The sequence below is a fragment of the Vipera berus genome (assembly GCF_964194415.1).
Source record: "Vipera berus genome assembly, chromosome: 3".
Classification (NCBI taxonomy): domain Eukaryota; kingdom Metazoa; phylum Chordata; class Lepidosauria; order Squamata; family Viperidae; genus Vipera; species Vipera berus.
In genome coordinates this window covers 171,063,443-171,090,024 of record NC_138204.1, presented here as the reverse complement: position 1 = coordinate 171,090,024, position 26,582 = coordinate 171,063,443, and the positions used below count along the sequence as shown (strand labels likewise).

General features: G+C 35.6%; 1 protein-coding gene across 3 annotated transcripts in view; it reads left to right on the top strand.

Moving 5' to 3' along the window:
• Positions 1-26,364, top strand: part of CHST9 (carbohydrate sulfotransferase 9) — a 53,312-nt gene extending 26,948 nt beyond the window's left edge. Inside the window, exons 2-5 of one of the 3 annotated variants that reach the window (XM_081324236.1) lie at positions 7,296-7,404; positions 9,445-9,571; positions 18,309-18,346; positions 21,154-26,364. In XM_081324236.1, the coding sequence (XP_081180362.1) occupies positions 18,323-18,346; positions 21,154-22,257 (1,128 nt within the window). In that variant the 5' untranslated portion in view covers positions 7,296-7,404; positions 9,445-9,571; positions 18,309-18,322 and the 3' untranslated portion in view covers positions 22,258-26,364. The remainder of the gene's footprint in view (positions 1-7,295; positions 7,405-9,444; positions 9,572-18,308; positions 18,347-21,153) is intronic. The other 2 variants (XM_081324235.1, XM_081324234.1) reach the window with 2 other exon arrangements.
• Positions 26,365-26,582: the final 218 nt, after the last annotated feature.

Genomic DNA, 26,582 nt, shown 5'->3' with positions numbered 1-26,582 from the left:
AATATGGATCCTTGACAATAACTTCACAAAGTTATTTATGAATCTATAACTTTTTCCTTCTGAGGTTTCTGTTGTAACTTTGAAAGTTAAAGAAAATAGTAAAATGTCATTCGTTTTCTGTCTTTGTTTTCAATAACCTGTGATATTTTAACATTGATCTAACAATATACAGTTTATTTACTTCCATTATGTTTCCTTTTAGATTTAAGAACAATCATTAAAGGTTCAGGGGGAAGAGACATTGGTACATCAAAATATCTGCTATTTCTATTGTTTATAAGTCCAAACACCATTCTATAATTTCCTCAAACATAGCTTCCCAAAGTGTAACTACTCCCCTTGCTGGCATATCAAAGTCATGACAAAAATTATTATCGTTTAAAGAATTTCATCTCACAAAACATAAAAATATACAGTTGCAACAAAAAGTGAAAAACCTAAATATTGTAAATAAAATATTTGTAAAAAAATGTGTAGTCATAAGATAATCTCGTGATACTCTGTACTGCAGTACAACAAAACACAATGAATAGAAAATACATTTTTATAAAAAATACCATTTGTGCAAGACATTTCTCTTTTTGTTTAAATCAGTAATTAAAAATGTAAGCACATATTTTGTCAAATGCAGTATGAAGATGAATTCATTTTAAATTTGGATGAAAATTGTAGTTTGCCTGATTCCATTTAAATATCAAATTATAGTTTATGACAGTCTAGGAAATTAGGGGGCAATTCAATTTTTTTTTTATTTTGAGAAAACCGAAGGAATATTAACTATAATATTAAATATGTTTCTGTGGAAAGTTTTTTATTGTATTGGATCCTAATATGGCATCCATAAGGAGAAGAACATTTTAATGCTAGAACTTGTCAGTCTCAACTCCATTTTCACCCCTATTTACCAAAAGCACTCCTTTAGCCCTAAGAATGGGTTTAGGCTGGGAATGTCAAAGTGCTATAATGGTATTGGATAAACAGAATTTCCCCTACATTTCTTTAAATCAATTGTTTATAAACCACTTTCCTGCAAAGAAAATTTAGTATACAGTATGAAGACTCGTAAGATTGGATTACAATAAACAGTAATAGACATTACTATAAGCTATGTTTTCTGCCTAACATAGAAGATACATTTCCTCAACTTTTTATACAATTTGAGGGGAAAAAACTCACACCAGTTATCTTAAGGAAAGGTATTTCAGTTTATCAAATGATCAGCTTTGAATTTTAATTGTTTGAAAAGTTCTCTGCAGTTTCACCTCTGAATTGAAGAAAGTGTGTTCTTAATGAATCATCCCTGAATGGACTTTCATGTTTTATAGTTAAACAAGTACAAGTAAGAACAGTCTTACTTGCACCAACAGTATGATTAAATTACTTAAATCAAAAAGAGCAATTACAATCCAGAGAGCTCTGAATAATTATCACCAACGGTTGTTCATAACCAGCAATAAAGATAATATATGATTCAACTAGGGCAGGGGTGCCAAACTCACAATGTCATGTGACGTATCGTGACTTTTTTCCCATTGCTGGCAATGGGGTGGATGCGGTTTCACCATGACGCATCCAGCCCGTGGGCCGGCAGTTTGACATCTCTGAACTAAGCCAATCTGTTTTTTGGCTGCATTCTTCCTGATTATATGCAATTACAAACGCTTTGTGTATTTTGAGAAGACATAGCCAAATCTCTCTTAAGCATTTGTAGTCAATTTAACTTTTCTTTAGTGTTATTTAAGAAGAGTTTTGAGCTTTTAACATCTGTTTTGTATTATTGCAAGATTAAGTATTAGAGAAGCTATTCATTAGGTTTATGCATATGTGACATTTGGTCATCATCAGCAAACAGGGAGCCTCCCAATATTTACAGTTGTAAATCAGGTAATTGTGAGTGGTTTCCTCCACTGAGTTCTGGTCTACATGTCACAGCTCACAGGGCTAGTCTTATCATAGCAAATTGATGGGAAATGGCAGCAAAATAGTGAAGGAGAAAAGTTTATGCCATATGGTCTTTCTTGCGCTCCTAAACTAATCTGCTGTCTCAAAATCCAGAGAAGAATGGTCCCACTATTAGCGCAGAAGTACATTAATTAATACAGATTGAGAACCAGCTGGATTTTTCTTTTTTCTCTTTAGTTTAACTGATCATCATATGATCTTATTTTATCACTAGAGGGCACTTCAACACACAAAATCATGTTTGCCACTAGAAAATAGCATATCTATTTCACAGAATAAGTTCTATTTTCATGTACCAAAGCTTCTAAAAATGATGCTTTTCTGCTATTTTAGTCTTAAGGTACACAGTGACTGTCTTTCACATGATCAGTGTGATATATTAATTATAGTGCAAGTTAAACACTTCAAATACTCTTGTTTGTTTCCATGAAGAACTCTGCTCTATTCACTGAGCAACCTATTTTAAAAATACAGGTAGGCCTTGACTTACAACAGTTCATTTAGTGACTGTTCAAAGTTACAGTGGCACTGAAAATTGTGACTTATGATGGTTTTTCACAGTTATGACCTTTGCAGAATCCTCAAGATCAAAATTCAGATGCTTGGCAACTGGTTCATATGTATGACCATTGCTGTGTCCCAGGGTCATGTGATCCCCTTTTGCGATCTTCTCACAAGCAAAGTCAACGGGGAAGCTAGGTTCACTTAACAATCAGGTTACTTAACAACTGTAGCAAGAAAAGTTGTAAAATGGGGCAAAACTCAGTTAACAAATGTCTCACTTAACAACAGAAATTTTGGGCTCAATTATGGTCATACGTCGAGGATTACCTGTATAATAAATATGCACAACCTCTCGCTTATAATAGTGGCCCCATTTTGACAGCATCAAAAGTTAGCATTGGGATTTCCAGGGAAGAAATGGCAAATTGAAGATAATGGCAATGCAAGGAAAAGCTAGCAAGTAGACCAGCTCTTTGTAATTTCTCTCTGGACAAGCAGAGCACTTGATATTGCCCACAAGTGCTCCAGACATTTGCTCCTCCTGAACAAACTGCAAGACAGTAGCCTCCAGCAGTTTAGAGTTCTTGTAGATAAGGGAATTGCCATCTTGCAACCATGGTTGCCTTTAAGGATATTAGGTTCACATACTTCTTTTTCTTTTTCTAATCATGTTAAGAAATTGCTTGTTAACTGTTTTTTCAGCTAGTTTTATAGGATAACGTGAGTTTCCTTCAATCTTTAGTGAAAGAAGTTTTAAATTTAGGATTTTTCCTGAAATAAATAGCAAAAAGGTGCTTAAAACTTTGATTTTAGAAAGTTACAAATGGTCAAAACCAATTTGAAATAAAATTTTGCAATTAATTATGAAGAATCCATGCCACGGGAAAATTCTTTTGTTTTGAATACTTTAAAAAACATAATAAGGTAAGACTTTAAAAATTGGACACTCTCATGGACTAGAGCAGGGGTGTCAAACTGCCGGCCCGTGGGCTGGAGCGTCACGGAGAAACCGCGCCCATCCCATTTTCGGCAATGGGAAAAACTTCCGATACGTCGCGCGACGTCACGTGACGTCACGAGTTTGACATGCCTGGACTAGAGCAAATTAAAGATACAATTAAAAGAGAAAAACACCCAAACTGAACAGAATGAAGGAATATATTTTAACACTGGACATAAAAGGATATATTGGAACAAGGAACCCAAAAGTTAATTAATTAATCTTAATTAAGAATGCCTGAATAGATAGACTCTATTTAAATGTTATGGAAGAGGAGACATTTCTAAAACTCTGTTTTCACTTTGTCATTATGGACTACTAGATTAATGAGGGAAAAATTGAATTCCAACAACTGTAAAATAAGGCTGCAGCATAACAAAATTGACAAAAGTGAAGGGGATCTGAATACTTTCTAAATGTACTGTGTGGGTGTGTGTGGGTGTATCCCACCTTTATCATTTTTATAAATAACTCAGAACAGTGAAATACCTAATACTCCTTCCTTCTGTTTTAACCACAATACACCTGTGAGGTGGGTTGAGCTGAGAAAAAATGACTGACCTAAAGTCCCCTAGCCAGCTTTCATGCCTAAGGCAAGACTAGAACTCACAGACTCCTGGTTTATAGCCTAGTGCAGGGGTAGGCAACCTCGGCTCTTTTATGACTCATGGACTTCAACTCCCAGAATTCCTGAGTCAGCTATGCTATGCTGACTCAGTGTCTGGACAATATTACCTTGGTGCAATATATGAAGAAATATCCTGTATTGCATATATGTGTATAATTCTTAATTGTAAACATTTGACATAGAATTGTGGGCACTTTCACAGCACTGAATGTGAAGTACTTACCAAGTCCTTGTTTTTATCCACTACCGTAATATTTTCAAATTAAATCTCCATAATATTTCTGAAATTCTGCATGTATTATAGTATTATTGGCATAACTGCAAAGCTGTTCTTACATTTATTACTAGATTGCATCAACTGCTACTAACATGTTGTAGGGCAAATGGCCAAAATTCATTTTCCTCTTATTCTGCCCTGTGGGCCGACTACTTAAATTATGAGAAGAAGAAAGATTCCTCGGTGGCTGATTGTTCTTTGCCAATTGGCTGCTACTGCCAGTTACAATAGGTAAATAAAGCATATTGGGATTTGAATGCTTTTTATTGTAGCGTTGGATCAGGCAGTTAGTGTAAATGTTAATTTAGTAAGATTTGAGTCCATGCTGAGACACAGCTGAAGCAATGTCTGTGTTAATTGTTCTTATCTAATTTTGTTTGCTATTTGCCCTGGAAATGTTACCCTAACAATGTTTCTTAATTAATCAAATGTATAATCTGTTCTTGCAAAAGTTAATTTAAAATTATTCATATATTTTGAATATTCCTATATAACTGATGATGATGTTATCCATTCAGTCATGTCTGACTCTTGGCGATTCTGTAGGCCAGCTCTCTCCATATCTTCCAATCTTGCACTACTTCTTGGAGTTGTTCTATCCTCTGGCTGGTGTCAACTTTGTTGGTGTCCAGCCTCCGTGTTCTTTGGGGGCCTAGTTTCCTTTTATTGCTAACTCTTCCAAACATAATTGCTTTCTTCAGCGAATTCAGTTTTGTGATTTTCCTATATAACTACTAAATAAGAGCCTTGGTGGAGCAGTGGGCTAATGCCTCCTTAAGTAACACCAGCTGCCTGCAATTAGTGCAGGTTCGAGTCCCACCAGGCTCAAGGTTGATTCAGCCTTCCATCCTTCCAAGGTAGGTAAAATGAGGACCCAGATTGTTGGGGGCAATAAGCTGACTTTGTAAAAAATGCCGCGGGGGGGGGAGCCCTAATAAGCAGGCATATACATAGAATGAAGGCTATTGCTAAGCACATTGATTTGTGCTTCTTAGATTGTAAGCCGCCCTGAGTCTTCGGAGAAGGGATTCTGGAGGCTAAATGGTAGGATGAACAGCTAAAAACTAGGTCTGTTTATGGTTAGGGATGACACAATTGTCTTCCAATATTTGAAGGGGAAGAGGGAGTCAGTTTATTTTCTGTAGCACTTGAGGGCAGGACAAGAAGCAATGGATGGAAGTCTATCAGAGGGAAATGCAACCTGAAACTAAGGAGGAATTTCCTGACAGTGAGAATAATTATTCAATGGAACAACTTACTTTTCAGAGTTATGGGTGGTCCAACACGAGTTTTTCAAGAAAAGATTGGACAACCATTTATCAGGGAAGGTATAAGAATTATTGCCTTGGGCAGGTGATTGACATAGAAGTCCTCCAATATCCCCTCTAGGTTTATGATTCTATGATTCCTAACTATAAAAGCAGCACTGTTTCTTTTCTGTTTTCGTGTCCTGAGTAATAAATGGTGTAATCTTCTGACTAAAAGTGTTCAATCCCAATCCATTTCAATTCACTGATCCTAATTGAAGCCATTTCATTTCACCTTTTGTTCTATTGAACCTTCCAACATTCGTGGTTTTCACAAAACCTACTGTAATTCTATCTTTGTAGCTTCTAATTTTATTTTCCTGTATGATGACATCAGCAATAGACATCCCAAAGGCTTTAATCTGACCATGTCATAAACACAATTAGTACTCTGAAAGACCTTCGGCTGTTCCTCAGTAGCATGAGTGCCATCTGACCTGAGGGGCCCATCATCTCGCACTATGTCATCAATCATTTTATATTTTCTATCCATGTGGTTTTATTAGTAAAAATATAGAAGTGGTTTACTATTGCCTTCTCCCACATAGTACATATTGATGTCTTTGCCATTGTCACTAAAATGCTTATCTGCCTCCAGCATCTTCCTATATCATCACTGCCCAATATAAATGACTGCTTGCTTTAGCTGGGCAGCTGGAATGACCTTCACGCCTTGTGTGTCCCAGCCCGGATTATATACCCTCCCACCATTCTTATCCCTCCCTCTCAGGAATACTCCTCCCATCACAATGATATACCATGGCAGGACTTGGGGGAGAAAAATCTGATAACAGTTTATTTCTTTATTTTAACCGTGATTAAAATACAATTTCCTTTTCTATATATATTTAATATTATTAAGATTTGTATTATTCTGTATAAGCTAGAGAGTGATGGATTTTAGAGTTTATGGTTGTTAGCATATGCTTGTTTATGATTGTTTTTCTTTTCTATACCTTGTATTTAGCTCTGGGAAGTTGGGGGGGGAGGGGGGGAGGGGTAGGGAGGGAGGGAGAGGGGAGGGGGAGGGGGGATTGTTAAAGATAAACTGTATGTTAAAACTTTTCAATAAAAAAAAATACAATCCTGAATGGTAAGATTGTGCATCGAAAATATTTTGTGAAGTTTTTCAGCATAGCACGTCTCTGTTCTTCTTTAAAGTAATGTGATATTCTTAGCATTCTATGCAATCCTGGGGGGGATTCTCTCTGGAGAACCATTAACTTTAACTAATAGTTTCCTTAAAGTCCCCTTAAAAGCCTGAAAAAATCAGGTTACTTCAATAAACATCAGAGAGGTACTCACTCATACAACATCCGAAGAATTTCATCCACGTCATTTTCAGAGAATATCGCAGTGATAATAAATATTCCACAGAATTTTATATCCTGAATAGTCCAAAAAGTATATTTTCAAGAAATATAAATCGCCTGAAATGGCAGAAAAGTAATGCAATGACCAGTACAAAAAACTCAGAATCATAATCCGAATAGCAAATCCAGCAACATATAATTTTAGGATCATTTAGATTTATAAAATTGGTTTTCTCCCCCAGGCAATACTGTGTCATAGAATCATAGTAACATGTCACAATTAGTGAAGATGTTTCTTTTTTAGTCTTGGGAGTTAGTTATTTTTGAAATCCAAAGGGAAACAGTGTTTAAAACAAGCCGATGTAAACATCTGAATGACAAAGTTTAATAAAGAAAGAAGGCTGTTTATCAAGGTAACTGAAGTCATCATATTGGAGATGAATAATTAATACTGCTCATTTCTTTTTATCTTCTGTGCATAAGAATAAGTGCCACATGGGCAAAAAAAATGTTTTTTATTTCTCCCGGTATAGAGAAATGGTATGTATGGAAATTGATGAACAAAAAAATTTTCAGCGTGAGATATATGAAAAAATAGTTTCATTCTGACGTACTCAGCTAAGAAGAGTAACTGCTGATTTTGATAAGTTAGTATCTTAGTTTTTTAAAAAATGAGACTAAACATCATAATTGCCTTTTTTTTAAAATCCATGGTTTGCAAACCTCAAGTCAGTCGTAGAATTTGAGTCTTGTGAATAGGCTTCTTAAAATTGGCCTTCTTAAAATTGCTTTTCAATCTTATTCTCTTTTTTTTTAACGCATTGGTCTCAGAATCGTTTTTCAAACTCTTTAGTCATGTTTATCACATGCTTTTGATTGCAAAAATTGCATGCTTAAATCCAGGCCTAGGCTGAAACATTTTGGATAGAGAATCATCAAATAAAGGATTTGTCTCATTCAAATGGTGTTGCCTTCTTGTTACATTTGAGTCACGACCACAAGGGAGAAAATTCCACTAGCATAAGTATTATAGCATTAAACATACAACAGTAACAAAACAAACAATTCACTTAAAAATAGCAAATTAAATTCCAAATCTTATATTGTGAAAAGTCTACAAAAATCCTGATCAATATCTCAACATTCATTTTCCAAGGTTCAGGGAACTCAGCTACTAAGTATATAAGAATTTGCCTACTGTAAACAAGCATGTTCAGACATTTTAATGTTTCTTCACCTTTCCTTTGAGGCCAGGAGTCTATAGTGACTCATGCATAATGGGAAATATTAATTCCAGCAAAGCAAGAAACTAGTTTAATAACAATATTAAAGACAATAGAAAAGGGAGAATATTATTTAAATCCGTTTAGATTAATGCGCTATGTGGTATATGTCCTTTTCAAACAAAAATTGCAACTAGCCTGCCACATTGTGAAGCACTTCTACAATCTATTAGAAAATTTCATTTTGCTTTGACTATTCCTATAAGAATTAAAGGATAACCTTGTTGTTGTTGTTGCTGTTTCCAAGGATTTGCAGATGGTCATGGGCATAATACAGACTTTTCTCTGCCATTTGAATAGTTTTTTTTAATGCTGTTAAAATGCTTATTCAAAAGATTTTCCCAAAGGTGCTTTTTCAGAAGACAACTGGACTTTCTTTTTTATCTTTGAAAACATTTCACTTCTCATCCCAGAATCTTCTTTAGCTCTGAGAGCACCTTTGGAAAAACAAGTCACCATCTGGATGAGTGAGAATCTCCATAGACACTTATTCAAAAGATGCTATTGTAAAGTTGTTTTCATATTGACTCAGGCCATTTGTTGGGATATCTAAAGGTTCTAATCCTCACTCTTTTCAACACAGCCTGAATGTGAAAATAACTCTCAGGTAGATCTAGTAGAAACTTCAGGCTATCAGACTCTCTGCATATGCTCATCAGATACAGATTCAGAAATGTGCTTGCTGCAAAAAATACCTGAGACTAAAAGGCAATAAAAGTGAACTTTTTAAAAATAAAACATTCCTGTATTGTTGGGTCCACTGTTTTAAGAAGTTAGTTTATAGATAGACTCATGCAAAAGCAACAATTCATATGGCTTCTCTGATCTCACTACACATCCCTACCAAGTCAGATAGTTTTTCTGAATACTGATTCCTGCCTTGTAACTTGATTTTTGTCTTTTGCTTTTCAACATGATTTTGCTTTACAAATAAGTTGCATTTATAGTCCATCTTTCAGTTTCACAACTTCATGACAGTTTATGATTGACAACACTGTGGAATGAGACTGCATTTAAAATGAGTGCTTTGCCCCTGGTTTATGGTAGCAGAATGAGATTGTAAAGAAAAGATTGGACAATTTACTGCAAAAAAATGGCACATATTATTTCATTTGAGCTTTTTCAATACATTATGCAAACTGAACAAATTCCTCTATTCGTTTTTGAAAGGCACTGCATCAAACTATATGATGTGTTTTTAGTCTGGCTGAGAATGCTGGGAATTGAAGTTTGTACATCTTAAAGTTGCCAAGGTTGAGAAACATTGTGCTAATCAGCAACACTGGAGAAGAAAAATGTGAGCATCCTAAACTAATTGCTTTCTTGAAGTAATTGTTTCCGGTGGCAATTCAAATTATAATTTCTCTACTTTCATATGAAAAGCAAACTTGCTTTACTTGTGACCTTCCTGTATATGTCTCTGAACTTCAAAATATAAAAGAATACCACCATGATCGCCTGCATTTGCAAAACTGATGTTTCCACTCATGGATGACCTTTAGCAAGGTATTTGCTATGAATGCAGCTGAGTCTGTGTTTCAAAATGCAGAATGCAGTTTTGCAAAACATTGGTAACATTAACTCCTTGCAGCAGTTGATTTGCTGAAAGTCTTTGTGTAGTGTTGGCACAGTGATTCAGATTTATGTATTAAGAATTAATTTAAAAGTTATGCCTGGAATTGGCTTGTTTCCATTTTCGAGGTATTTGTATTTCAAAACAAATGAAATGCCTTGGATGATGCTTCTTTTATTGTACCGTATATTAATAAAACTCAGAGGCATGGTAGAAATTAAAATGTGTTTACAGCTTTTTTCACTGAGCTTGTTCTTTCAGTATTTTAATCTCTGCTTGCCACCTTAATCAGGGAAACTATTTGCATTCAGTTGTACTTCTCTTACAAATGCAATTTACCAATCTGTTCAATAAAATCTCCACTCCATTTTGAGTCCTTGTTTATTCCCTTTTAGAAGATTCAACCATTGGTTTTACGTATTATGGCTGAATTCCTCACTAGCCTGTACAAGTTTGTCAAATTAAGGATTTATCCAAGTAATTAGTCAAATTTTATTCCATCTAGATATTAGTCTTTGCAGGATGATCGCAAAGCCTGTAATCAAAGTGATACAGACAGACATATAGTTAGCCCATGTTTAAGAACTACAATTTTTTCATTTCCACTCTATCGAGTGTTAATCTGCATTGTATTGTTTTGACTGCTGATTCTTTCACTAAGATATTTTATCCTAAAATGTAGACACTATCCATCTTTTAAGTTTAAGAGAATATTTTGATATTCAGATGATAAGCCCCTTTTATCAGATTTTTCCTGCTACTCATGCTCCTACAACTGTTTTATTGGCACAGTAGTATTCTGGAAAAGGAATTACATTCCTGTAATATTAAATACACAGATAAAAAGTCTTTTTCTGTAATTGCATTGGCTTGCTGTGTATCATACTTCATTGCTGCTGAAATTAAGTATAGAGATCTTAAGGAGGACTTTTCTGAGATGTGGCTAGAAAGATGCCATTAAAATTACACAAATATGTTAATAATAATGCCAAACTGAAATGCCAACTTCCAAATAATTATGTTACTTTATGAAATGATAAAAACTATTAATAAAGGGGGTACATAGCAGAAGAAAAGGGGAAATCGCACTACTGCCTAATAACCAGAAAGGTGATCCTTTGCCTCATGGTAGTTATACACTGTTTATTAATCAGAACAGGATAGGCATGAAGATATTTACTTGCCATATATGTCTATTAAAGGAAATGAAGTTTAGATAATGACACTCACATCTGGGTCTATATTTGCTTCATTATCCATTTTCCAGCACCATAGACTGTTACTTTAAAGACTATGACTGTTCATAGATCAGTGTAAGAGAATGTCTCCACGCATATAACAAGTGCATGATTTGATGTCCCACATTACACCACTATATGAATTACAGTAAAAGTCTTGCAATTGGCTTGTTTGGGTATGAAAGTTGTCTTCACTCTCTTTCTCTCTTTTCCCTTTATAATGAGAGCAATAGGAAGGATATCAGGCAGGAGCTTTTGATGCATTACTTGGCTCTGGAATTCATCATACTTACTTTGAGATTCTCCCAGTTGTATCAGCCAAGGGAGAGTAACTTGGCATGTTGAAACAATAGTGTTCTTAGCTGAGAAGAGCAACTGCTGTGAAAAGAAACAGGAAGACACATGTGTGAGAATTTATCTAATATTTTCTCCGTGCCTTTTTCTGATGGATAGTTTTTGGTAGACAAAATGAAACTTTTAAATTAGTGAGAGTAGTTGCTTTTTTATTGACATGGAAAAACTGATTTATCATTCCCAAAATGTCAAATTTCATCTTACGTTATAAATTATGAAATACTCTTTTCAGTGCTCTCAAATTCTGTCCTTCTGACTTGTGATTACTGATCACTTTTGGGAGTACACAGTAAAAATTGTTCAATTTAGGATTTTGCCCTGCTGAATTAAAAAAAAGGAATTAATGTAATTGTTGGCTTATGGTTGAAATCTAATTTCAATTTTCCTTATTTTATTCACAAAGGCATTAGTGAATATGTACTCCAAATATCTATTCATGGGAAAGCCCCTTTGGCAGTCTAATAAGAACATCTTATTTTGTTCTAGATTGTAGTACTTGTAATGACTTCATTAGTCAGAAACTGAACATGCACACATGGGTCAGCGCAAGATATTTGGCTGCATTCACTCTTGCAAACTTTAGTTGGCAGAAATTGAAAGAAAAGTTTGTGTTGCTGTTGTTCATGAAATAGCTACCTATAATGAATATTTAGCAGTGCCGCTTAAACAATGCACCATTTTTGGATTGCTGAAAAAATCCTTCCAGCTGAAATTCTCTGTCAAATGCAGGTTGTCTTTCTTGGTTGGCAGCCCAGAAGGAAAGGGAGGGGCAGGAGCTTGTACACTCACATGTGCACATGTGAACAGGGTCGCGCACATGCGCTGCAAACGGGGCCATGAGCAGGTGCATGGTGCAAGCGGGCCTTTAGCACATGTGCAATATTCGTGGTGACACTAGTGCCTGTAACCCTCATGGTGACACTAGCGGCTGTGCAAACCTCACAGCTACCTTTGCAGTGACACTAGCACCCATGTGACCCTCACAGTGACGTTAGTGCCTGTGTGACCCTCGCGTGAACCTCATGACAATGGTACTAGCACCCATGCAACCCTCATGGCAATGCTAGCATGAATGGAGGGAAGTGTGTGTACACACGTGTGTTCACTGGCCAGCCACTCATGTGGTCCAGTGGCCAATAAGCCACAAACCAGTAGTAGGCCACACCCCACAGGTTGGAGACCTCTGGTCTATGGTAAAGATTGTGAGTACTTGTAGACCTCAATGTACAACCATTCATTTATCAACTGTTCAAAATTACAACAGTGTTGGAAAAAATGATTTATGACCAGTTCTTAAACCTGACCATCCCCATGCTCATGTGATCAAAATTATGGCACTTAGCTCCTGCATACATTTACAACCTTCCCAACAAGCAAAGTCCATGGGGAAGCTGGATTTGCTTAATGTCCATGTGATTCACTTAACAAATGCAGTCATTTGCTTAACAATCCTGGCAATATGGTCATAAAGTCATGCATGGCTCATTTAACTTAGTAAAGAAATTCTTATCCCAATTGTGGTTGTAAGTTGATGTCTTTAATGTGTGTCACTGGAGCAACATACTGTATGTAAATATGGTGAATTAGGAAGAGCTGATTTGTGTGATCAAGAATAAAAGGATATCTTGTGACAGCAACCAACAAGTTTTACATGAGCTGATTAAGGACAATCAGCAGATCACTAAAATGGAAATTTCTGTCCGGCTTGGAATCTCATAGGAACATATGGATTACGTTACTGATGTTCTTCAACAGTAGAAGATTTGTGCAAGATGAATTCCTTGCATGTTGACAGCAAAGATTAGACTTGAAATTTCAAGAGTTGAAATTTGCTTGCAATTATTATCTTGACAAGAATGAAGATGAGGAATCCTTAACATAGTGACAGCCGACACAACATGGACTGATTATTATTACCCAGAACTAAACAATTGGTTCATGCAATATCATGACAAAATTTCACCCATGGAGAAAGATTTCAAAATTAGATATTAGCATGTAAACTAATGTTTACAATTTTGGGGGATGTTATTCGCATGGATTTCCTTGCAATTGGCACTATTATCAACTTACAACACTGTATTGCAACACTTTGAAACAATTAAGCAAAGTTTGAAAGAACCAGAAGGAATTTTTAATGCAACATGACAGCGCTAGGCTTTATACCTAATAAGCCACCCATCAAGCAATTGTGAAATCTTACCTCATCTATCATGCAGTTCAGACTTGGCACCAAGTGACTTCTACTTTTTGGCCAAAATTGAAAGAGTACCTTCACAGGAATCTATTTAACTGTAATGAAGAGATAAAAACCAATGTCAGGAACTGGTTGAAAAGACAATAGAGTTCTTTTGTGATGCCTTTAAGAAACTTATCCATCCTTGGCAGGTGATTATATGGGTAAGTCAATACAGGTAATATAAGAGCTCATTTCAAGAATTATTTTTCTGTTTCATTTATTAAAATATGCTATTTAAGCTAAGTTATGGAAGTGGAGGTAATACTCTTCATTCAAACCTCACAGAAAGTTTCCACAGGAGGAAGATTTGTTTGAAGTTTATATTGATTTACAATAAATTACAAAGTGGTAATATTAAAGCACTATAACTATGAAACAGATTTAGTAATATGACAAGACATAAGTAGATAATTATTTAGGTTAAGAAGGTATATTGATATTAGCACTAATAGCTTCACATCAGCAAACTTGCAAATACAAATACAGTTTCTAGATCAGCCTTGTTGTGAAATGATAGTGTATTGTCACAGTCATGGATCTTACAGAAATAATTTCCAAGGAATAAATTGTTTTTGTCCTTCAAGGCCTTATGCCAGTGGACTTTTTATCAAAACCTAATTGTATAGTTACATCATTTCTTTGTTGGTTTGATGTAAATATTATAAAGTTGATCATCTAATTTACATTTGTAGGCATCCTGTCAAAACAACAAAATGGGAGACCCATAAACATACAAACTCAATTTTCCCTCTTGGCTGTCTTTTGAAACTCATTGATGTCACTTCCTTCCTAAGTCAGCAAGTGAATTTTTCTTTAATTCTTAGTCCCAGCTGTCTATGTTGTCAACATGAAGTTATTAAAATTCCTTTAAAGTGAATAAAAATAGCCTAAAAACAAATGTAGTGGGAAGCAGGAAAGCATCAGTATTCAAAGTCCACAAACCTTTGAGCAAAATAGAGTTGAAAAAAGTAGTGATTGAAAACATTGGTCTTTCCTCGCATCTTGTACATCATTAAAGCTTGTTTAAAATACGTTTGCCTTAATCTTTTATTACCCCCCAAAAGAGAGTGCCTTATCTGGTTAAAAAAAGTAGCCTCAAGATGTGAATTTTCACAATGATGTTCTCAGTGAACTCTATTGCCTACTGAAAGTCTGCCTGAATAATGTTGATTTTCTTTCTCAAAGCAGGAAAAAAAAACATTTCTGCAAAACAAAATGCTACACTATTATGCAGAAAGTAATTACCATAAAGAGGCAATCCTCTGTCATAGCCTAAAGCAATAAGTAATCTTGATTTTGTTTTATTTTTTAGGAAGATTATTATTTTAGGAGATCATTAGGCAAGTTACTTTCTTACTTGTAACAGTTAATACTTTTTATCCCATCCCATCAACTTACTTGATTTTGAACATAAATATTTATTTTATTTTTATTATATTTTTTAAAAGCTCAAGATGACTAAGATTTCTTCCTCATTTATCTTCTGGGTGGCATGGTAGATGATGATTGTCTCCATTTAGTTTTCTGCCTGAATGGAGAATGTACATTTAAGGCTGATTCTATATAATTTTATATATATTGAAAAGGTAGATACAGCCCTGTAAACACTAGCGGATAAAGGAACCAATTCATTTAATAAGAAGTTGACATTCCCCTTTCCACAATCTGCCCCACTTCTGAGTTATGGTATTATTCACCCATGTCTAAGTCATCAGAGACTGATACGAAATTTGCTATTCCCATTGTCAATTCCTATCTTGCTTCTATTCCCAACAATTGCCACTTCACCTGACCTTTCTCCAGAGTATCAATGACAGATATTAAGGCAGGGGTGTCAAACTGCCGGCTGGTTGCAACATGCAGAGGCTGTGACCACCCCAGCTTCGGCAATGCAAAAAAAGTTGCGATACATCACGACACGTCACGTGACATGGTGACTTTGACACCCGTGCCTTAAGGTTACCTTTAACTAGTAGCAGAATAAAGAGTAAGACCCTGCTTTAACATTAGAACAGCTATTAATGACTTGAGCCTGGATCAATGTATTAAGTGGATACCATGCTGTTATCCAAGTTAAAAATTGTTTCTTGATTTGTACTGGCTTTTGCTGATTCAAAATGCTTCTAGAAATTGTAGAAAGTTGGTGAGCACTGATAAATGGACACTTTTTATTCTAACTAGTTGTTCCACGATGTATTTAACAAGGTGGGAATGGATTGCCTTTGTTCTATAACCATGAATACACAGCAAAATAAAGATCTCTCTCCTGATCAGCCTAAATATATTCAGAATAAAAATATTAAAAACCTAAAAGAATCTTTATGAGGGGGTGTTAGCAGCTTAAGATCTGAGTACAATGCCTTGAATGAAACAAAGGAAACCCAACATTTTTATTAAATACTCTGTTCTATAGCGTACGTGAATCAAATTAATTCATTTGTTATCATGCAGAGAAAGTTGCATTTTTGCAAAGATGATGGCAAATCTTCAACGTTCAGTGTTTGAACAGAAACAAAAAGAATATTCATTTGATGATTTAACACTACCTCATATAGTTCCACACCCATCCTGTGAGCTCCACAAATTATGACACCATCAAGCTGCAAAGGGAATTTGATCCAGAAATTGTGATTGATGAGTTTGAGTAAAAATTTCCACAAACAATATGAAAACTTTTTAGTAATGAAGATAACATTGTGAACATAAAAAGTAGGACATATGCCCTTTTGTTTTCTTAATTTTGATTTTTTATATCATTTTAAATTATACAACTATTAGGATGATATTGAAGCAATTCTAGCCTTTTACGATCTTCATTTTTTTCTAAGTGAATCTACTGGATTTTCCTTATTTTGGAAGTATAAGATGCTTTTGTAGAGGTGCAAACCCTATCATATTTAGTAAGTTAGGTAGTGTAGATTGGTTCCAGTGGTCATACATTCATTCTTTAATTGTTTATTTGTTAAAAGCTACATTCTTTTTTTGTAATAGTTAAATTGTGTGTTGGATTTTACACTTACACAATTGCAATATAAATACCGTATTTTCCGGCATATAAGATGACTTTTTAACCCATGAAAATCTTCTCAAAAGTTGGGGGGGTCGTCTTATACGCCCAGTCGTCTTATACGCCAGAAAATAGTACATAAATCAATCGAGCACCCCCGTTCTTGCAAAGCAACTTCAAGCCTCCTTAGTCTAGTCCCCCCTCCAACGTGACTCTCCCTTCCCACCCCCAAGAGCCTCTAAGCCCCTTCCCCTCCCCCTTGCAATTGCCAGACCCAGGGAGCGGCAGAAAGCCCCTCGCCCAAGTGGCATCTGAGCATAAGCAGATTGCGCTCGGCCGTGCAGGCTGCCGAAAGGTGGGGACTCGGAGTTCCCGCAGTGGTTGCGGCTTCTGGCGTGCCGTTTGCAGAGTCTGGCCTGGAAGAGCGCATTGTGTAAATGCAGCTCTTGCATTTATTCCAAAGGGTGGGTGGAAGGAAAAGCCCCTTTCGGCTCTGGCATGGCTGCAAGTCGGTGAGCCCGGGAAGGCACGCCCTCCCCTCTCACTGTGGAGGAAGCAGGGCAGGCTGGCATCGGGCGGGAGCCGGCAGGGCAGTCCTGCGCATGCGTGCGCTCCCCGGCTGCTAAGGAGTGCTTGGGGAGCCGTGGCAGGCGCCTCACGCCCTTCCGTCTCGAGGTGGCAATGGCAGAGCCATCCGGCATCGGGCGGGAACCGGCAGGGCTTTGCACCATCTGCATCAGACGGGTCTCAATCGGGCTTGTGTCGGACACTTGGCAACTGGCATGTAAGTATTTTCCGGCGTATAAGACGAAAAATCTTGAAAATCTTCTCAAAAGTCGGGGGTCGTCTTATACGCCCAGTCGTCTTATACGCCGGAAAATACGGTAACTCTTTAGTAAGGCAGATTTTGCCAGATGCAAAAAAAAACAGGTCCACATGTGAAGGTTCAATTAACTGACTTTTTGCTGAAGTCTATGCAAAGGAATCATTTCAGACTAACAGCACCTGGTTAGATCTAGATAAGGGTCAACAGCAATCAAGGGGGGGGGAGGTTAGACATAATTCACTTGTGGCAACATAACACTTCTAAACTGATGCCTTGTTTAACTCTTTATGGCTCTGCCAGTCCTTCTCCTACAATTATGTAACAAAAATGTTCCCAGAATTCATTTTGGATCATGTACCCTGGAAGTAAATTGACCAGGAAACCCAATATTTAGGCATAGTGAGACTGAAAAAGTTTCTGTATTTGAAACATCCACTACTAAAATAAATAAAATGATTAAAATTAGGCCCTGTATTTATGTGTGAAAGATTAATTTGCTATGTTGTAAAATATGAACTATAAAATGCAAACTATTTAATATTATAATGGTGTATTTCTGTTAGACCTGTTGTGAGGTATTTTTGATGATGGCTATCTTATAGAATCAAGAGATGAAGAGATTGAACCAGAAATAGTTCACCTACTGTAAATGGGACAAATCATTATTCTAACGCGCCTAAAAGCCAACAGGAATGATTCAAACATTTCTAAAAGCTGGTGGGTTTTTTTCCCTTGACCTTGTTTTGAAACTGATATGGCCACTTTCTCTGAAATAAAAACTTTTTTCTTTCTTTCAGGGACTGAAGAAAAAATGCAACAGCAGATGATTAATCAGGCATGTTGACCATTTTTAGATATATTTCAGTTGCACAGTTAATAAAATCTATGCATTGTGCATTTTTACATGAGAAGAAATAACACAAGATTCTGCATCTAGATATTTATGGTTTATCTTATAAACAAATACATGAATGAAGGCCTCTAGGCAACCAAACAGGTAGCAGAAATCCAGCAGTAAGATGATCATTTTTATGTTGCAAAAGCACCTGTTTATTTATTCTTTAATAGCTGTTCAGCAGAATTTTGTGTTTGGGGGACTACTCCAAAATGGATTGTTAAAACCATGGATTCATGCTGTGACTCTTTTACTGGAAGTACTCCAAGATCCGCAGCCTTGGATGGAGATTGAAATGGACGCTCTGGCTGTTTTACTAGACATAGCCAGGAATAAGTTAACCATACAAATCCATGCAATGAATGGATTTTGTAATGTGTACATAATAGGGCTAATTTTAATCCTGGAAACTATGCTTAATGTGAAATGTACCAACTAGTTATTGAGAGGATAACCAATTATGAAGATAATAGCCTCTCCTGAAGGAACCATTCTTGCTGGTCCCTGAATCAAATTTAAGGCAATCGTTATGATGCAGACCAAACACTGGGAAGTTCTAGTCCCACCTTAGGCATGAAAGCCAATTGGGTAACTTTGGCCCAGTCACTCTCAGCCCAAAGCACCTCACAAGGTTATTGTTGTGGGGAAAATAGGAGGAGGAAGAGGTTCACTGCCTTGAGTTACTTACAATGATAAAAAGGCAAGAAATTAATAAATAATATAGAACACCTATGGTAGATGACTTAGGAACTAATGACACATCTGGTTCCTAATACATCTGGAGAAGGCTATATCTGTCTGTGGTCTCTTACATCAGGATACAAAACCATCCTAATACAAATGGCCTCTTGTGTATTTCTTTCCCTGATCCAATGCAGTACATTTAAGAAATTGAACCAGATTAAGATAAACTAAGCATCCAAATCTTCAGTTAAACTGTTGCTGTTCATCTTACCAAACTGCTCAGATATTCTCATGTATCCTAGATTTTAAGCTGCTTATAGTTATTAGCATGCTGGAGTTTTTGTTTTGATTTTATTGAATGTTTATGCTTTGTTGGTTTTATTTATTACAAATAAATATAATGGTCATCATTGGGGGGGTCTGTATTTTTAATGTTAGAAATCAAGTTTTAAAAACTATTTTAAAAAATTAAATCCTTTTAAGATGACTATACAAGTTCCCTGTGAAATGTGACTTCAGAATAAAAAAAATCTATATTATAAACAAAAATGCAAACAATAGAAAACTCTTCAAAACTGATTACAGGTAGTCTCTAATTTACAACCTGTCACTTAGCAACCATTTGAAGTTATGTTGTAAACTACCTAGTTCCAAATTTCCAATAGCTATCCATTCCCCCCCCCCCACAGTCACATGGCCACATTTTGGGTGCTTGCTTAACAATTGTGGTGGTTGCTTAATGACTGTGGTGGTTGGTTTATGACATGACATTTGCTTAACAACAACCACCAAAAAGGTTGTAAAACTAGGTCCAGTCACATGCTGATCTGCTTTACGACTATTCAGGACAACCTGTACCACAAGAAATAGATAAAGGAATTATTAAGAATTAATTAAGCTAATGCTCAGTATATCTTTGATGAGAAATTAACCATATATAACAAAGTACATGAAATTATTTTAATGTTAGTAAGGAATTAAATCTCTGAATTAAGTGAGGAAGGAAGGAAGGAAGGAAGGAAGGAAGGAAGGAAGGAAGGAAGGAGTTCACCAAGTTCCTAGTGTATGTTTGGTTTGATCATGAAGCCTGAATGAACCATATTTGCTTATATAATTGTATTTTTCTTAACTGTGGTTGTCTCTGACATGAAAAGCATTTAAAGGAGAGACAAGTGGTGAAATTGTTAGACTGAATAATTTTCATATAAGGTTCCCTCCTTTTACCAAGTTTTGTCCTTACAATGTGTTCTTAAAATTTTTTGTCCTTTCTTATCGCTAAACCGTAAGTATCTATAAAGCCCAGAGATCAATATAAGATGGTCGGCTATATAAATGTTTTAAATAAATAAATAAAATAAATAGCTCCTTGACATTCTACTATCGGGGATCTTATCTATCTTTTTAACCATGACAAACAGTTTGCTCTCTTAATTATTTAGATAGTTTTGTACATATTTTCAGCCATCTATTAATATCATCATTAATTTATGCTATACAGTTTTAAAGATTCCAATCTAACAAAAGATATTTTCCTAGTGATAATTATCTGCAAATATTTCAACAATCCTATTTTTATATTTCTATACAACTTGTTACTTATTCAAAAAAAAATTATTTTGCTTTCTGGTATATCCAGAACATTTACAACCTCAACATTAGATAATATGGATAATATAGAACAGGGGTGTCAAACTGCCGGCCCTTAGGCCAGACGTGTCACAATGAAACCGCACCCATGTGACATCGGAAGTTTGACATGTCTGATATAGAATATCATTAATGTATCTGAAGGTGTTGAAATTGGAAAAAAAATGTTCTCTCATCCTCCTTGCCCATGTTTGTTAGAAATGTCCTTTGAAATAAACCAATACAAAGCAAAATATACTGCTCAAAAAAATAAAGGGGACACAAGATAAGACATCCTACTATTAAATACAGTACATTGTGTTGTTTAAGTGTTCCCTTTATTTTTTTGAGCAGTATATATTTCATACCTTGGTCACTTTTGTCCCTCTTTGGAAAATAAAGGCTTTACTCTTTATCATTTTCTTCTGTTTTAACAGAATTTTGGAAGCTATTCTACTGAGGAATCTGAAAAACCAAATGAAAATTGGATTGTAGGAAAGTATTTTCACAAAGACAGTAAAGCTTTGATTGAGAGTGAAGATTCTCAGGAGCCGTATCTTTTTGGGGGAACAGAAGATTCTTTGACCACTAATTTTTCTGAAGACCCACAGAAGGTTCTTAAACAGCTCAAAGAAATGAATTTTTCATCCACTAAGCATTATCAAAATAAATTATTTCATAGGAACAATAACTGGAAAACCACCGATGAGGTACAAGACAGACGGAATTTTTTTCTTCGTGATATTTGCCAAAAATATGTTAATGGAAACAGAACCCAGACACCTCTTGTGCACATGGTCTCTAGAATATACGTAGAAGATAAATACAAACTCTTGTATTGTGAAGTTCCTAAAGCAGGCTGTTCCAACTGGAAAAGGGTTCTGATGATACTTGGTGGTCTCGCAAAATCTGCTGCTAATATTTCTCATGACAGTGTACACTACGGAGATCATTTGAAGAAATTAGATAGTTATAATATAAAAGAGATACATAAGCGTTTAAAAACATATACCAAAATTATATTTGTCCGTGATCCAATGGAAAGATTGGTGTCTGCTTTTCGGGATAAGTTTGAACATCCAAACAATTATTACCATCCTATATTTGGGAAGGCTATTATTAAGAAATACAGACCCAATGCAGATAAAGAGGCATTGATTACTGGCTCAGGAGTGCAATTTAAAGAGTTTATACAATATCTATTAGATCCCTATAGGCCATTAGGCATGGATACGCATTGGGAGCAAATTAACAAACTTTGTTATCCTTGCGATATCAATTATAATTTCATTGGCAAATTTGAAACTCTGGAAAAAGACGCCAATTATTTTTTGAAACTAATAAATGCTCCAGATGAGCTCCTATTTCCTCATTTCAAAGACAGACACTCCACTGACAAAAGAACCAATTCAGAAGTTGTAATGAAATACTTGGCAGAAATTCCTGCCACAAAGAGGCTGCAAGTTTACAACTTTTATTACCTGGATTATTTAATGTTTAACTATACTGTACCATACGAGACATTCCAATTTGATGTATAATCATCAAGGCATAATCCGGTTTACCTATAACTTATGAGAAAAAATACAATTTCTTAAATGGAGATGCTTGGATTTGCTAAAATTTTCATAAATGTAAGTGCCTAGCATTTAGGAGGCAACAGATTGCACTGTGATGTTTGGGAGAAAAATAATTTAATATTAGAAAATTTTAGAATATAATGCAATATAATTAACACAAGTGGCATTAAAACAATTGTGTTTTATTGTATTTATTCAATTGCTGGAAATGCATTTTTCTACATTTCAGGGAACAGCAGTTAAAAGCTGGATTTGTGTTTTATTATCAATCAAATAAGGAAATATTAGAGAAAAGTCAATATGTGTGTTCTCAGAGAAATGTATGCAATGGTCCAATATTAGCTTATCTACTTGAAAAGCTCATTTCTGTCTGGACAGATGGTGCTTAGAAATAATATATACTGCAACCACAGATTTTTCTAAAACCATAAATATTTTGATTTTTAAAAAAGAGCCAGAACTGCAGATAAAAACACACTAAAAATAAAAATAAATAGTAAATAGTTTACTAGAGCAGGAATCCCAACCCCTGGGCCATGGCATGCCAGAAACTGGGCCACACAAACAAGCGAAGTCCCATCCGGGGGCTGCAGCCAGCATGTGAAACCACGCCCCCTCTGGTCCACGGAAAAACCCTCCACAGAACTGGTCCCTGGTGCCCAAAAGGTTTGGGGCCACTGTACTAGATAATAAAATACCTAACTTCAGTACTGTAATATCAAATATAAGACATATTATTTCAACAAACAATTCTTTATTGTATAACTACATAGTAATTTTGACAACAATTTGAACGTGTCTTTATATACATCTTTAATTACACCTTTAAATGCACCTTTGTTAACACACCTTTAAATATTAAATATATCTTTAATTACACCTTTAACATTTGTTTCATATATAAATTCTCCATTTTTTATTGTACTTCCCTTGTTTGACATTGGTTACTCCAAATATGTTGTTCTACAATATTATTTACTAATATCCATTTCGTTGTCTCCACAGTTCTTCAGCATCCTTGTGTTTATTGCTGTAGGATCAAATAATTTTGCTTCAATTTGTTTAGTATGCATTTCAAGCATGTTTAACTCTTCTTAAATTAATGTTTCATAATAAATTGTCCTATATTTCATGAATGAAGGCAAATATACATCTCCCAGGATAATGTTGCAGGATCCAATGTGGGTCAGTCACCAGGACCATAAGTTTAGTTTTCCAAGCTTTTGGACTTGTGCTGGAGCCCATCCTCACTTCATTCTCACCAGAATCTGCTTTGAGCACATACTCTGGTGAGAAAGAAGTTCCCTGAGGATGGACTGATCCAGATTCGACTTAGGGTGGACAGTCCAGGAGTCAAGCAATCATTTACAATGCTGGGGACATGGGATTCAAGAATGATGTTGCCTCAACCTAAATAAGATTGATGACTGCTCCATGCCAGATTGCAAGATAAATGAGGAGGGGAAATGCTGAATACAAATTTCAGGCCACACTGCAGTGTCTATGACCTAAAAACCAAACCTTTCTCTGTATAGGATTTACATACTTTGTTTTGAAGAATCTGCCAGAGGGTTCTTTCAGTACATTGTAGAACTATTGATCTACTTATTTTGCAACATGTATAGCCTGCTCTAGTCTAAACAGTCTCTGATAAAAGGGTAAGAAAATAAAGAAAAGATAATACATTAAAGATCACGCATGGGTAATAAAAATCAGTTAAAAAAAGTCTTAACACACCATAATGTTCAGTTAAATTTACCTAAGGGCCAAATGACCACTGGAATAATACTGCTTTGGCTATCTTTTGAAATGCCTTTAGAAGGAGGTTGTACCTCCAAGGAAAGACACCTCATAACGGGGCTAGCATGTCGCCTGGCCCATCCCACATGAATCTTCTGAAAATAGATAACCAACCAGAAAAATTTGATTTGATACCTCTTGGGCCATGAAGAACATTGAAGGTAATAATCAACAGTTTGAATTGAGCCACCGAGCCTAATTCAACTAAGGAGGTAACTTCAAAATTATTGTAATTCCTACATGACTGGATTGATCCATGAGTTGTCCAGCTGCAATTAAGTGTAACTAACCTGCTACAGCTTTCATGTGATCTCCAATTGCCACTATGCATAGGGAACATTGCAAGGATTGTAATCAGGGAACAAGTTACAAGTCAACAATCTTGCTTGACCCAGGAAAGTTTAAAATTAGTTCACTAGCCATATCTGAGTGAAGGTTCCAAAAGGCTTCCTTTTACCCCTTCTTCAGCCTTCTCCATCTCAGCAGGGAGGAGGGGAGGGATGGTGGAACTGTTCTTTTTCTTACCAGTTTCCAATACTCTTCCTCAAGCCTGCCTAATGTTCTGGGGATCCAGGGTTAGTTTTTGGAGCCATCAATCCTCAACAGCTGGCAGAACTGTTCTCCAAACAGCAGCTGGGTTTCTGCAGCAGTAATTCACCACAGTTCCTTGAGTCACTCAGTTCTCATTCTACTGTGCTTGACATGTTCTATTACTGACTGGTCTGCTCAATCCAGCTAGACTAAAGTGTTCCTTACCTGTATAAAATGAAGCCAAAGGTACAACTGTAGCCTCTGCCTTCTTGGTGCATTTTCTGATTTTGAAGCCATCATCAAATTTCAGTGGTGATTTCTAAACTAGTGGAAAAATGAACAGCTCTGAATGAGATATTACATAATTTTATTCACTGTTTTATATAAATTTGCAAATTGATGAAAGTAATCATTGCAAATGCTCTTCATGCCTAATAATTTTACAGGTTGTATAGAAAATAAAGGTTGCTTAAGGTATTCACTTCAGATAATAATGGCTGCTTCACTTGGATGCTTATTTCCAAAATCATGTCAATTTTATCCTAAAGGAGCACTTTTTCTGATGATGCTCATATTCTCTCCATGAAAGAAGTTTGTTTGGACTTCAGGTGTTAAAGAAAAAACAATAGAGGCAATTTATTTTTTTTTCTGTTTGAAGTATTTTTCTCTCCTTGTTCCTTCTGCCTTGAGATTTCTGGATGGGGATCATCTATCTCTTGCAAGAAGTCTAAATGGATCCTTTGCAATGAAAGGATGAAAATAACCTTACAATCTAATGTGACATAAAGGCTGCAGGTTGTCCAAGGTGATTCACACTCCTATAAGAATATTCTGTATTAGTTTTCTGACATTACAAGAGTTTTCAGAAATGTGAAGAAGTTCTGTTTAATATCGCTTGGCTTCAATTTTCAACTCCTGAAAGATTTCAAGTGACTTATCTTAGCTAGAACATGATGGCCAACTGGGATACTGATAAAGGTGAACACAATAAGAACTTCAGAAGAAGCTTTAAATTTCTTTAAATCTGTGTGAATTTTTTACTCAATACAGCTGGTTTGAGAAATTTTTACTCAACATTCCTCTTCATCAACAACTATGACCATAAGCCAGTGACACTCTGCTTGAAGAAAATTCAGCATTCTTCTTTGAAATATGAATAAATATGAGGCTTACCACATCACAGCGCTGAAATATTTACAGCAAAGTTCAATTGCTTTCTGCTCCTGCTCTGTGCAGAAGTAAGTTTTATTTAGGTCAGTTCAGAAAAATAAATGTTGGCACAGATCTCGTGGCAATAAATGCATTTCACAAAACATGTTCTGGGACTGGCTTTCTTTTTATGTTCCCCTATTTAAATTCCCCCTTTTGTAATTCCTCTTTGTTCATTTCCTCTTCTTTCAAGTTTATTCTTTGCTCCCTACGTTCTTGGCAGCAAGTTTTTTAAGCAGACCAGATTTCCAACTCAAGGGAATGCAGATCTGAATAACAATGATTTGGGATGAAGATAGCCTGAGATTCCATGGAGTGTTTCATACTCGTTCTACTGTTCTCAAAATTGTTTCAGATAAAGTATCCTCTCTGCACTGGCTTATTATTAAAGAATAACCAAGTTGGTGCAAAGGATAGATCTATTTTATAAAATGTATTTTACCAAATAAAAAATTTAGGAAGAATGTCTAAATCATTTCAATTTTTAAATATGATGATTATCTCCAACTGGTATCACAATAGAAGAAAGACAACATTTGTATCACTTTTGTGTCATTCTCAAATAAAGAAAATTTGATTGAATTTGGATGAGTTTTAAGTTCATTAATTGAGAAGAACACCTTATACTTATACAAAACATAGCAAACTGGTGAGTACACCAGACTTTTAAAAGTTAGATATCTACTTTAAATCTGTTTATCTATGAAGAAGATGGACAGTCCATATTAAATATTAAAAATTTTAGT